The sequence below is a fragment of the Pinus tabuliformis genome, chromosome 9, assembly GCF_031772625.1.
Source record: "Pinus tabuliformis cultivar Carrire ecotype Pingquan chromosome 9, CPIR1, whole genome shotgun sequence".
NCBI lineage: Eukaryota > Viridiplantae > Streptophyta > Pinopsida > Pinales > Pinaceae > Pinus > Pinus tabuliformis.
Window position 1 is genome coordinate 1,427,750,177 of NC_142307.1, and position 12,386 is coordinate 1,427,762,562.

The 12,386-nt window shown below is 37.4% G+C and overlaps 1 protein-coding gene across 1 annotated transcript; it reads left to right on the forward strand.

Moving 5' to 3' along the window:
* The first annotated feature begins 10,486 nt into the window (after positions 1-10,486).
* Positions 10,487-11,607, forward strand: LOC149153910 (signal peptide peptidase-like 1). The gene is made up of 2 exons (XM_089443974.1): positions 10,487-11,272; positions 11,518-11,607. The coding sequence occupies exons 1-2, from the start codon at positions 10,487-10,489 to the stop codon at positions 11,605-11,607; spliced, it is 876 nt and encodes a 291-aa protein (XP_089300100.1).
* The last annotated feature ends 779 nt before the right edge of the window (positions 11,608-12,386 follow it).

Below are 12,386 nucleotides of genomic sequence, written 5' to 3' on the forward strand. Positions count from 1 at the left end.
GTTCAGGACCCCAAAAACTGCCAAAAATAATAACTTTTGCTACAATTAAGGAATCTGGAAAAGAAAAAAAACTGATGGAACAATAGTGAGGTTCCAAGTGGAATAGGCGAGTGGCCAACAATATCCACTTGGATCACCTACTAACACATTCTAGAAGAGGTGTGGATTTCATCCCTACTATTGTGTGATTTCCCTATTGGTGTAGCACTGGTAGAAGCATTGACTAGACCCTTCCATTTGAGCTTTTGCGGATACAAGAGGAAATTAACCATGATGTGAACCAAAGGATCAAAACCCATGTTTTTATTTTGCCTAAAAATGCCTACATGTATCTCAATAAATAACGATTTACTAAATTACTTTTTCTCTTATAAAAACTATAAAAAATGATTTTTGAATGTTTTAATTTTCTAAATAATAAAGAATGAAACTAAAATAGTAAAAGCACCTCTTTGTTGTTTTATTTATTTTTATTGTTGATAAATGTAACCAAAATGCACAAAAGTGAGGAAAAATAAGGTGGACATGGCTTAAATGAACCAGGTTTATGTGTCACTTTAATGAAAAAATTGAACACCAACACCCACAATAAAAATGAAAAAAATGAACACCAACACCCACAATAAAATTCACTAAAATTACTATCCAAAATTATAATGGGATTGTTATAGATTACAATGCCCTTAGTAACTTTATTTTCTCTTCCATTTTTCTTTAGCAAGCATCACAGGATGCTGCTAAATCGTAGATATCTTCTTTTAGCCCTACCTAAGGAAATAAATCTTATTTCTTTCCTAGGTTTTATCACAGCCATAACGACCTATTATTGGTGATGAGTGTAACTCCTCCAAAAACACATTGTTTTGTGATTGAGTTTTTGCCCAAACATACCACAATGTATCTTCTTATCATGTATAATTTTTTTTGGGAGGTTTAGGATCACTCTAAAATTTTAGAAGAATTCCTTAAAGTACCTTTTGCTATCCATTCCCTGTAGGCTTCCTCAAGCCATCTTGGTTTTAACAATGATAAGGAAAAGTGTGACTTATCCTCTCCAAACTGATATCATAATCATATCATATCTCAACATCTTGATGACCCATTTACATTACTGTGCTGAAGACAACCATTGTTAGAGGAAGTATTTTAGAATATAATAGTTAGTCTTGATTTGAAAAGGCTACCCAATATTTACTACACCAATGATAACTATCTTTTGTTATTATTTTAAATTATATCAACGAACAATACGCAGGAAGTTAAAGTTCAAACAATACACAATAACATAAAAGTGCAATATTAAAAGTGTTATAGACCCAATAATCTTGTTGATGGTCTAATTATAACAATATCCATACCAATACTACTAGATATATGCCTTTAAAGAATACCCCAAAAATAGATATACCCACGCAGATTTATTTCTATATAAGTTGTCAAAGTGGTTGAAGAAATTGGCATGGTGTGAGGTGCAGCTTCAATTAATTCAGTCTACTAATTACAGCGCGTTCTAATATCCATACTAACTTGCTAAGGTCCGCAGATAGTAGTGTAATCCACTAATTACAGCGTGTTCTAATATCCATACTAACTTGCTAAGGTCCGCAGATAGTAGTGTAATCCACTAATTACAGCGTGCTCTAATATACATGGTGACTTGCTAAGGTCCGCAGATAGTAGTGTTTTTAACTTAAGTAGGAAGACGGCCAAACTATTAAGCAGGAGGGAGGTTTCTCATTAATTATATAACCAGAGCGCCATTATCCCATTTTCCAGCTTTGTTCAAATATTCCCATCAGGCACACGCACGGCCGCCACCATTGCCTGAACTTCCATTGCCTGAACTCGGTATTTCGCAGAAACTGCAGTGCTGGCGTTCCTCTTGGCCGCCATAGAAGAAAACATGATTGCAATATTCTTCACCGAATTCAATATGAGTGCCTTAAAACCAACACGTACTCCGCTGATTCCTCTTCCTGCGTTCGTGATTCTTCTTCTGGTCATTTTATCTTCGTTTTGCTGGCCGAGCTGTTGGTAACCCATGTGTTCTCTCCTGCGTTTCAGCCGCCCGTAAACAAATGGTATTACGCCCGTGTATTTTTCCATAAACAAATTCAACCTTTCGTTCACTGATTCCGAAACTGCATACATGGTATTTATTTATGCAATTACGCTTATAAACTCAGAGCTCCTTCGCTTAATTAACGTAAGCGCAGCTTCTTCTGGAAGACAGATGAGCAGATATTTCCTTCAAGTTTTGGCGAACTGAACGTTCACTGCAACCAATAGTTTGTTGGTAAATCGAGAGAAAGAAACAGTGGTTTGTGTCATGTGATAAGGGAAATGGGCTTTCCCTTCACCCACATTTATTTATTTCTTTGTGTGCACTCTACACATTTTACATCATTACTCCAATGATTCTTGCATCCAAATCCACAATGCCAAACAAACGGGAAATAGAAGATTCGGATTCCATGCTTACAAGCTTTCCTGATGAGTATTCCGTGGTTCAAGCAATGATGTACATAATTATTGTGGTGACATGCCTGAAGTTTTGTTAGGTTTTTGCGCGCTAAATTTTATATGCTCCATCCCTAAGCTCAGTTTGTGAAAATGCAAATATAAATATAAAATTATATCCGGAGTTTGTGGAATTGCACATATAAAATTCAACTGAGTGGACTGGGTTTGTAAGATGAATGACATAACGTTAATAATGTTTTTATAGAGCCTGCAGTTCAAACGAGTTATTAGACCGATAGGCCTTCCTGTGGGTCAACACAGTAGTCAATATTTTCAATTTCGTGTTGACATCTTACATGGTTTCCTACCATTTTTGTCCATCTGCGAAAATTAAATAGCTGTGATCCACGTAACCCTCATTAGGTGGCGCCGCATGTTTCCTGAAGGTAGGATTCAAGTATACCTACTTCAGCGTTAAGTAATTAAGATATGGAACAGAATATACGGATGGCGTGGAGGGTAAAAATTCTCAATGCGCATAGGTCGGATTATTCTGTTGATTCTTGGCCAGGAAGTTACATGTTTTTTGTGAAGATTACCTCTTGTTCAAATGCTTTTCTCACCTACAGAGTCCCAGCGTATTGGAAATAATAGCTATTTACAGCTCTGTCTGTATCTTTCCTATTTTAACTGTCCGGGAATCAAATTTCTATAAAACATTCTGATCGACTTTTAAAGGAAGGACCTATAAAGCCGTGAATCCTTCCGCCAAGATTGGAAATAGTTTAAAAGTATGAATCCCGAAATATAAAGCTGCGGGATCTCCTCATATTTTGTGTTTGTGCTTTAATGTTTTTGCATCTTAAACTTGAGCACGTTAAAATCCTCATTGTTTAGCCCTTAAACATTAAGTCTCCCTGTTTCTATTAAATGTTTAAGCTCAGATCAAGTTCCACTCTACTTGCCAGAGTAATAGTTTTTAAAATTTAGGAACGATCCTCAGAATCTGTAATTTTCTGCCATCTATACACCTTCTATTTGGAAAAATGGAAATTAGGCGAACTTTTATTTATTTTAACTTTTTAATACTCTAAACTATTGAGCTACCAGAAATCTGTTCAAAGCTTTTGGTTCTATTTTGAGCAGACCTGCTTGTCCTATTTTAAAACGACAAAGCAGAAATATAAATTGTTGGGGGATATGCATAGAAGAAGTTCACTGTGCCAGAAAGCAAGAATTTCAGCTTTTGGTGATGTTTTGGTGAAAATTATACGCAAAAATCCCTTAGGTTGGGGGCTGGTGTTGTTCCCGATTGGACCTCCTTGACCTTTATTTCAAAACCTAGAAATCCATTCGGGTGTTTTATTTATTTATTTGTTATTATTATCTAGTCAAGTTGATATCTTTGAACAATTTGGTTATGTCTCCATGACTTTGGCATTCTCTATACCGGAAACAGGAATTTGAGGTTATATGTAATTCTAGGTGTAAAGTTGTCATCTGAACTGCAACTTGTATCCCATATGGAGCCTTTATGGAAGCTTGCATACCTTCTGGAGCCTGCACTCTTGGGGATTTTTCTGGTAAAATCTCAAAAACAAATAAAAACTGAACACAGAGACAATGCTCTGTTTTTCTCCAGGATCTTAGCACAAGGAAGCTTTAATAGATTTCTGAGAACAGAGTATTACACACCCATAAAAAGATTTGTATTCATTAAAACAAAGTTTCTGATACAAAATTCATCATCTTTCACTCAGAGGGATTCACCAAAACATTTCAACAAAATTACTCTGTCTCCTGAGATTTTACACTGCTGGTGTGTAAAAATCCCTTTTACATTTACTGGTGTAAAAATCTTTTACGTATACTGCTATAAAACAATTTTTACATATGCTGTAAAATTTTTACGTTGCATTTCATTTCCAAATATAAAAACTCACACAGTCATTCATGCTACTGTGTGTTCTTCCCTTCGTTTTAGCAACACACAACCATTACATTTCAACCCTGGTTTTTCTTATGTTTCGCACTGTTGTGAGTTATATTCCCTGCATAATTCTCTGGTCTTCGTCTTCGTTCTGTTTTTCATTCACACACGCACTGCTGTGCGTTCTGCTGCTTCATTACAAAAAATGGTCAACTAACAACAAAAAAAATATAATACATACTATGCGTATGCAACCAAAAAAAATTACATACATTTTCTTACCCATACCTCCGTAAGAAATAAAAACATTAAATTAAAGTTTTGACCAACCTTTTACCTATCACAATAACTTTGCATTAAATACTTTTACGGCGGTCAAACAAAAACTTTTACGCCACGTTAAAATTTATTTGCTGCAGGTTTGTGAAGTCCGACAACCGTTGATTTGCTCTCATGGAATCGAACGGTTGAGGTGGATTTCGGAAGACCTTTGTTTGCCGAACGTTACGTTCTGATGGAGCAGTGGTTTTGCAGAAGGTACAGAGGACGCGTGGAGGCATTTCATTGCATCGGAGTCGATTTTACGGAAACAACTTATTGACCAAAGGCGGTCCGATAAGTTTACGGTGGTTTCGCTGCAGCGGTTTTGGCAAGGAATAAATGCAGTTGAAATTACATTTTCAACACTCCCCTTTAATTTCAACTGTTGGGCATTCAGTCATACCCAAACACTTCCTCAAAAATTCGAAACTTTTCTGATCCAATGGCTTTGTCAAAATGTCTGCTACCTGTTCCTGAGTCCTGCAATGTTCTAAAACAATTTCTCCATTGTTCACCAATTCTCTGATGTAGTGAAACCTTGTATCAATGTGTTTCGTTCTCTTATGAAACACTGAATTCTTTGATAATGCAATAGCTGAGCTATTGTTACAAAAAATCACTATCGCTTTTGCCTGCTCTTGGCCTAAGCTCCTTAACATTCTTCTCATCCAAACTGCTTGACATGCTACTGCTGTAGCTGCCACATACTCTGCCTCTGCTGTAGACAATGCTACAATGGATTGCTTCTTATAAGCCCATGAAATGGCTCCTGAACCCATGTGAAAGACATAACCGGAATTGTTTTTCCACTCATCTACACTTCCAGCCCAATCACTATCAGTGTATCCAATTAAATCTGAACATTCTGAGACAGTATATAAAATTCCAAACATTTTGGTACCTTTGACATACCTCAGAATTCTTTTTGCTGCCTGCCAATGTGCCTCTTTTGGCCTCTCCATGAATCTGGAAATTAAACTAACAGCAAACATTATGTCGGGCCTAGTTGTTGTTAAATACATAAGGCTGCCAACAATGCTCTTGTACAAACTAGGATCAAAATCTTTGCTGCTGTCCTCTCTGCTGAGTTTTAATCCCATCACTGTGGGAGTGATTGCTACCTTGCACTCTTGCATATTAAATCTGCCCAACACTTCATTTACATATTTTGCTTGTGAAATAAAAATTCCATTTTCATTTTGATCTACTTCTATTCCTAAGAAGTATCTCAGCAAACCCATGTCAGTCATTTCAAATTCCTCCTTCATGACTGATTTGAAATTCTCAATGAGATGATCATCATTACCTGTGAAAATCACATCATCAACATATAAGACAACAATCAAAATTTTACCATCCTTTTCTTTGATGTAGATGGTGGGTTCACCCTCACATTTCTCAAATCCATTTTCCAGTAGATAGGAATCTATCCTACTGTACCATGCTCTTGGCACTTGCTTCAGCCCATAAAGAGCTTTCTTCAATCTGCACACTTTGTGCTCTTCACTTTTCTTCTCATAGCCTAGAGGTTGCTCAATGTAAACCTCTTCCATTAACACTCCATTTAGGAATGTTGACTTCATGTCCATTTGGTAAACTTTCCACTTCTTTTGAGCTGCTATGGACAGCACTGCTCTCACAGTTTCCATTCTTGCAACCGGTGCGAAAGTCTCCTCATAATCACTCCCATATTGCTGCTTGTACCCTTTGACAACCAACCTTACCTTGTGTCTTTCTATTTTGCCTTCAACATTGCTCTTGGTCTTGTAGACCCATTTAACTCCAATGACTTCTTTACCTTTTGGTAGCTCAACTAAATCCCATGTCTTGTTTCTCTCTATGGCATTAATCTCCTCATCCATAGCTTCTATCCATTTCCTGTCCTTAATTGCTTCTTCGAAATGAATAGGATCATCAACATGACAATATAAAGCAAACAAGGAATTCATTCCTTCATCATAAATGTCACTTAGATTTCTAAACTTCTTACCTCTTTCATTTGGTGTACAAGTGCTTGAAGATGCACTTGAATTTCCTCCTTGTGGTGTGCTTGGAGAAGCACTTTCATTTATCCTCAATGGTGTCCCTTGCTGTCCTTGTGTTGGTGCTGCTGTTTGGGGATGTATTTCAGCCATCTCCTCATTATCTTCATCATGAGACAAACAGTTTTTAACATTCACTGTTTTCTCTGTGCTTCCATCCCAAGCTTCCTCCTCAATGAATTGAACATCTCTGCTGACAAAAAACTTCTTGGTAGATGGGATATACAACCTGTAAGCCTTGGAATCCTCACTGTATCCAATGAAAATACATTTCTCCCCTTTGCTGCCCAACTTCCTCCTTAGCTGATCTGGAATGTGTGCATAGGCCACACATCCAAAAACCTTCATGTGGGTGACTCCTTGCTTTCTCCCACTCCATGCTTCTTTCGGAACTTTGTTCATCACTGCTTTTGTAGGACACTTGTTCAAAATGTAAACTGCACAATTACAGCTTCAGCCCAATAATCATTTGGCAAATGCTTTGCCTTCAACATGCTCCTCGCCATATCCATGATGGTCCTGTTCTTCCTTTCAGCAACTCCATTTTGTTGTGGGGTGTACCTAGCTGTAAATTGCTTATGAATCCCATTTTCTCTACAAAACCGTAGAAACTCCTTGGAGATATACTCACCTCCTCTATCAGTGCTCAAAACTTTGATATGCAGTCTGCTTTGGTTTTCTACAAGTGCTTTGAAATTTCCAAATTTCTCAAACACTTCACTTTTGTTTTTAAGGAAATATACCCAAGTTTTTCTTGTAAAGTCATCAATGAATGTTAGGAAATATTGGCTGCCTGCTAATGATGGAGCTTGCATTGGTCCACATAAATCTGAGTGGATAATCTCTAAGGGTGCCTTTGCCCTTATGCTTTTGCCTGATGGAAAAATTTCTCTATGTTGTTTCCCCAATATGCAGCATTCACAAAGGTTGTCCGGTTTCTCTATCAATGGTAATCCTCTTACCATTCCTTTTCTGCTCAACAAGTTAAGACCTCCAAAGTTGAGATGTCCAAATCTCAAGTGCCACAACCAATTTTCATCCTTTGCCACACTTTGGAAAGCCTCTTGGGTAACTACTGCAATTACATCTTTGTTTTTCAAATCTGCCCTTATTCTAAGAGGGAACATCCTATTCTTTGTCATCTTTACTTCAGCAATACATCGTTTGCTGAGTGCTCTATCCATGATGGTGCATACATCATTCACAAAGAAAACATTGTACCCCTTTTGAACAAGCTGTCCAATACTCAAGAGGTTACATCTCATTCCAGGAACATAGTAGACATCTGCTATGGTTTTCTTTTCACCCTTCTTTGTAAATATTTTTACCTCTCCTTTTCCCATAACAGAAATTTTGCTGTCAGTTCCTAATGTGACTTGTGATTTTACATTCTGATCTAAAGCAGAAAAGAGGGTTATGTTTCCTGTCATATGGTTGCTGCAACCTGAGTCTAAAAACCATATATCTTCACTGTTTGTTTCAGCCATGTTACAAGCTAACAATACATTATCTTGGCTGATATTTTCTCTAGTAATGTTTGCACTAGATCTATTAGTCATGTCATGTTGCTTCTTCCTACATTCACTGGCATAATGCCCATATTTTTTACAGTAATAACATTGGACATTGGATTTTTCATACCTTTGTCCTTGAGCATGATGTTGTCCTCTTTGTTGGCTGCTGCCTTGGCTTTGGTTCTAATTTGGATTGCTACCTCTTCCTTGAGCATTTGCTGGGCTGTTCCTTCCACATCTGTTTTGGCTTCTGCCTCTTCCTCTCTTGTTTCCTCTGCCTTGACCTCTTCCTCTTCCAAAAGACATCTGGGTCTTAAAGGCTTGCTCTAGAGATGAGTTTTCATTTCTACTCAACCTCTGCTCATGTGTTATCAGTGATGCATGAAGTTCATCAACTAAAAAGTTTGAGAGATCCTTTGTCTCTTCTATGGTGGTGACAATCACATCAAACTTTGAGGGTAGGACCCTCAATAGTTTCTCCACAATCCTCCTTTCTTCAAGGGTTTCTCCATGAGTCCTTATCTGTGTGACCAATCCAATCACTTGTGTGAAGAATGAATCAATGTTGTCTGACTCCTTCATGCTCAGATTCTCAAAATCTCTCCTCAGCAACTGTAGTTTTGCTGTCTTCACTTTCTCCATGCCTTGATAGGCTGTCTTGAGAGTTTTCCATGCTTCTTTGGATGTCTTGGTTGCTGCTATCCTTGGAAACACACTCTGGTCCACTGCTTGATACAAAAACACACGAGCTTTTGAATCCTTCTTCCTATTACTCTTCAACAGATCCTTCTCTGCCTGAGTTAACCTATTAAAACCATTTTCATCTGCTGGTTCTTCAAACCCATCTTCAACTAGTTCCCATAAATCTTGTGAGGCAAACAAGGCTCTCATGGTTATGGCCCAATAGTCATAGTTTTTCCCATTAAACTATGGGAGCTGGGTATTAAACATACCCATACTGGTGCTTGTTCTGGCCATTCTTTGCATTTTAAACTATGGTTTAAATTCTTGACTGTGTGTTTAAAAACACTGATTGTTTCTTCAACAGCTACACAAAAAAAACTTTGAGAAATACCTAGATTCTTTTGCCTGAGACTTCACTTTGCTGGAGAAGATTTACTGCTGCAAAAAAAAACTCCTCCCTTCAGCTTCTTTAACACCTTTAAAGAGCCTAAGCCTGCTCTGATACCATTGTTGGGGATTTTTCTAGTAAAATCCCAAAAACAAATAAAAACTAAACACAGAGACAATGCTCTGTTTTTCTCCAGGATCTTAGCACAAGGAATCTTTAATAGATTTCTAAGAACAGAGTATTACACAACCATAAAAAGATTTGTATTCATTAAAACAAAATTTCTGATACAAAATTCATCTTCTTTCACTCAGAGGGATTCACCAAAACATTTCAACAAAATTACTCTGTCTCCTGAGATTTTACACTCCTGGTGTGTAAAAATCCCTTTTACATTTACTGGTGTAAAAATCTTTTGCATATACTGCTGTAAAACAATTTTTACATATGCTGTAAAATTTTTAGATTGCATTTCATTTTCAAAAATAAAAACTCACACAGTCATTCATGCTACTGTGCGTTTTTCCCTTCGTTTTAGCAACACACAACCATTGCATTTCAACCCTGGTTTTTCTTATGTTTCGCACTGTTGTGCGTTATATTCCCCGCATCATTCTCTGGTCTTCATCTTCGTTCTGTTTTTCATTCACACACGCACTGTTGTGTGTTCTGCTGCTTCATTACAAAAAATGGTCAACGAACAACAAAAAAATATAATACATATTATGCGTATGTAACCAAAAAAAATTACATACATTTTCTTACCCATACCTCCGTAAGAAATAAAAACATTAAAATTAATGTTTCGACCAACCTTTTACCTATCACAATAAATTTGCATTAATTAATTTTACGGCGGTCAAACAAAAACTTTTATTCCACGTTAAAATTTATTTGCTGCAGGTTTGTGAAGTCCGACAACCGTTGATTTGCTCTCATGGAATCGAACGGTTGAGGTGGATTTTGGAAGACCTTTGTTTGTCGAATGTTACGTTCCGATGGAGCAGTGGTTTTGCAGAAGGTACAAAGGACGCGTGGAGGCATTTCATTGCATCGGAGTCGATTTTACGGAAACAGCTTATTGACCAAAGGCGGTCCGATAAGTTTACGGTGGTTTCGCTGCAGCGGTTTTGGCAAGGAATAAATGCAGTATAAATTACATTTTCAACATGCATCGCTTGCGCTTATTGTTACCGCTGTTCTTGTGGTGTTTGCATCGGCTCAGAGAGCGCTTAATTATGAGAAAGAGATGGAAAGGAACCGCGATTTTTCAGAATCTTCAATCACTTTGGACAGTTCTCAGGCACTCATGATTCCTATCGCGAGCTCGTGCAGTCTGCTTTTGATGTTCTATCTATTTGCTTCAATGTCACATCTTGTGACAGCTTTTACTGCAGTAGCTTCGGCATCTTCCCTTGCATTCTGCCTTTCCCCTTATGTTTTTTACATAAATTCTAAGCTTGGGTCGGTCAATCCCATGGTTACTCGATGCTGCTGCCGGCCGTTCACTAGGATGCAGGGAATTTTGGTGTTGGTGAGCTCAGCTTTAGTGATTGCCTGGCTTGTATCCGGACACTGGATATTAAACAACCTTTTGGGCATTTCTATATGTATCGCATTTGTTAGCCATGTTCGGTTGCCAAATATCAAAATCTGCTCGCTGCTTCTCGTCTGTTTATTTGTGTACGACATTTTCTGGGTGTTCTTTTCAGAGCGATTTTTTGGAGCCAATGTAATGGTTTCAGTTGCCACACAGCAGGCTTCAAATCCAGTTCACACAGTTGCAAACACGCTTAATCTTCCGGGCTTGCAATCAATAACCAAGAAGTTGGAGCTTCCTGTTAAACTTGTCTTCCCAAGAAATTTGCTAGGTGGTATGGTGCCTGGAAATACTGCAATAGAATTCATGATGTTGGGCCTCGGTGACATGGTTTGTATTTTTTTCTCAATCTGATGGAACTCTCTGGAATCTTTCATACGTCAATGCCTAAGATATTGTTTTATGGTCAGAATTCGGTATGATTGGTGTCTGTTTTGACTGTTCTAGTGTTTAAGTATAATTGGGCTTTTTCTTAGCTGCTGCAACTGTGACAAGACTGATTTTTTTTTCACCACCTCTGTCATGAATTTTTCCTTATAAGATGTTGGAATTTTGTTTGGGATATGTCTGGTCAGTGGTCACTCGTTTTTTGTATTATTCACATAGTTTTAAAACCGGAACGGGGAACCGGCCCCGTCCAGTCCACCTATCAAACCGGTTATTGAATCAGAACCGAAAAAACTGGACATGTCAGATTTCAATGAACCAGAAAAGTATACATGAAATTTTTTTTTGAAAACAATTATTTTTAAGATTTAAAACCATGATTCCAAATCATTAGAGACAAAATATGCAAAATTTGCTTATCTATATGCCATGTAAGGGTGAACATATCAAAATGGCACTGCATGCAATACATATGATTATCAATGAGGCTCTAAATGGCCTCTAGAGTCCAAAAACAATGCTATGAACTATTGGGCCACTTGCCTACTACAAGTCTACATATCAGTGATCAAGATAACAATTCACATCCATGAAAGGGAGGCACAGAGGAAAATGCGGCAGTCAATTGCAGGAACAACTCGCACAGTTTGGCACCACAATAAATATTAATTGGTGTTGCCGAGGCCATGCCCCATCATGCATATATGATTAGCTGCTCATTGTCAATTACATCTATATGTAATAGAATTCTCTTATTGTACATATGTTTAAAAGCCAAAGAATACTTTCATTGTATATATGTTTAGTTATCACCTACCAAACATGTCTCTATGTGTAGACCATATGTAGAATTTCAAGAAATACATTGCAAAGCATCTGTAATGACATGGGCTTCTGCAATGACATTTATAGAGTGGTTAATTGTTTGTTTTTAAATTAAAATACATTTACATGAAATTCTCAAATTCTCTTCTTTTTTGGTTCAAGCATGTCAGCGTTTTTAAATACATGTGAATGAATCTGGACCCCAATAAACACATGTTGAATCAGAAAGTCT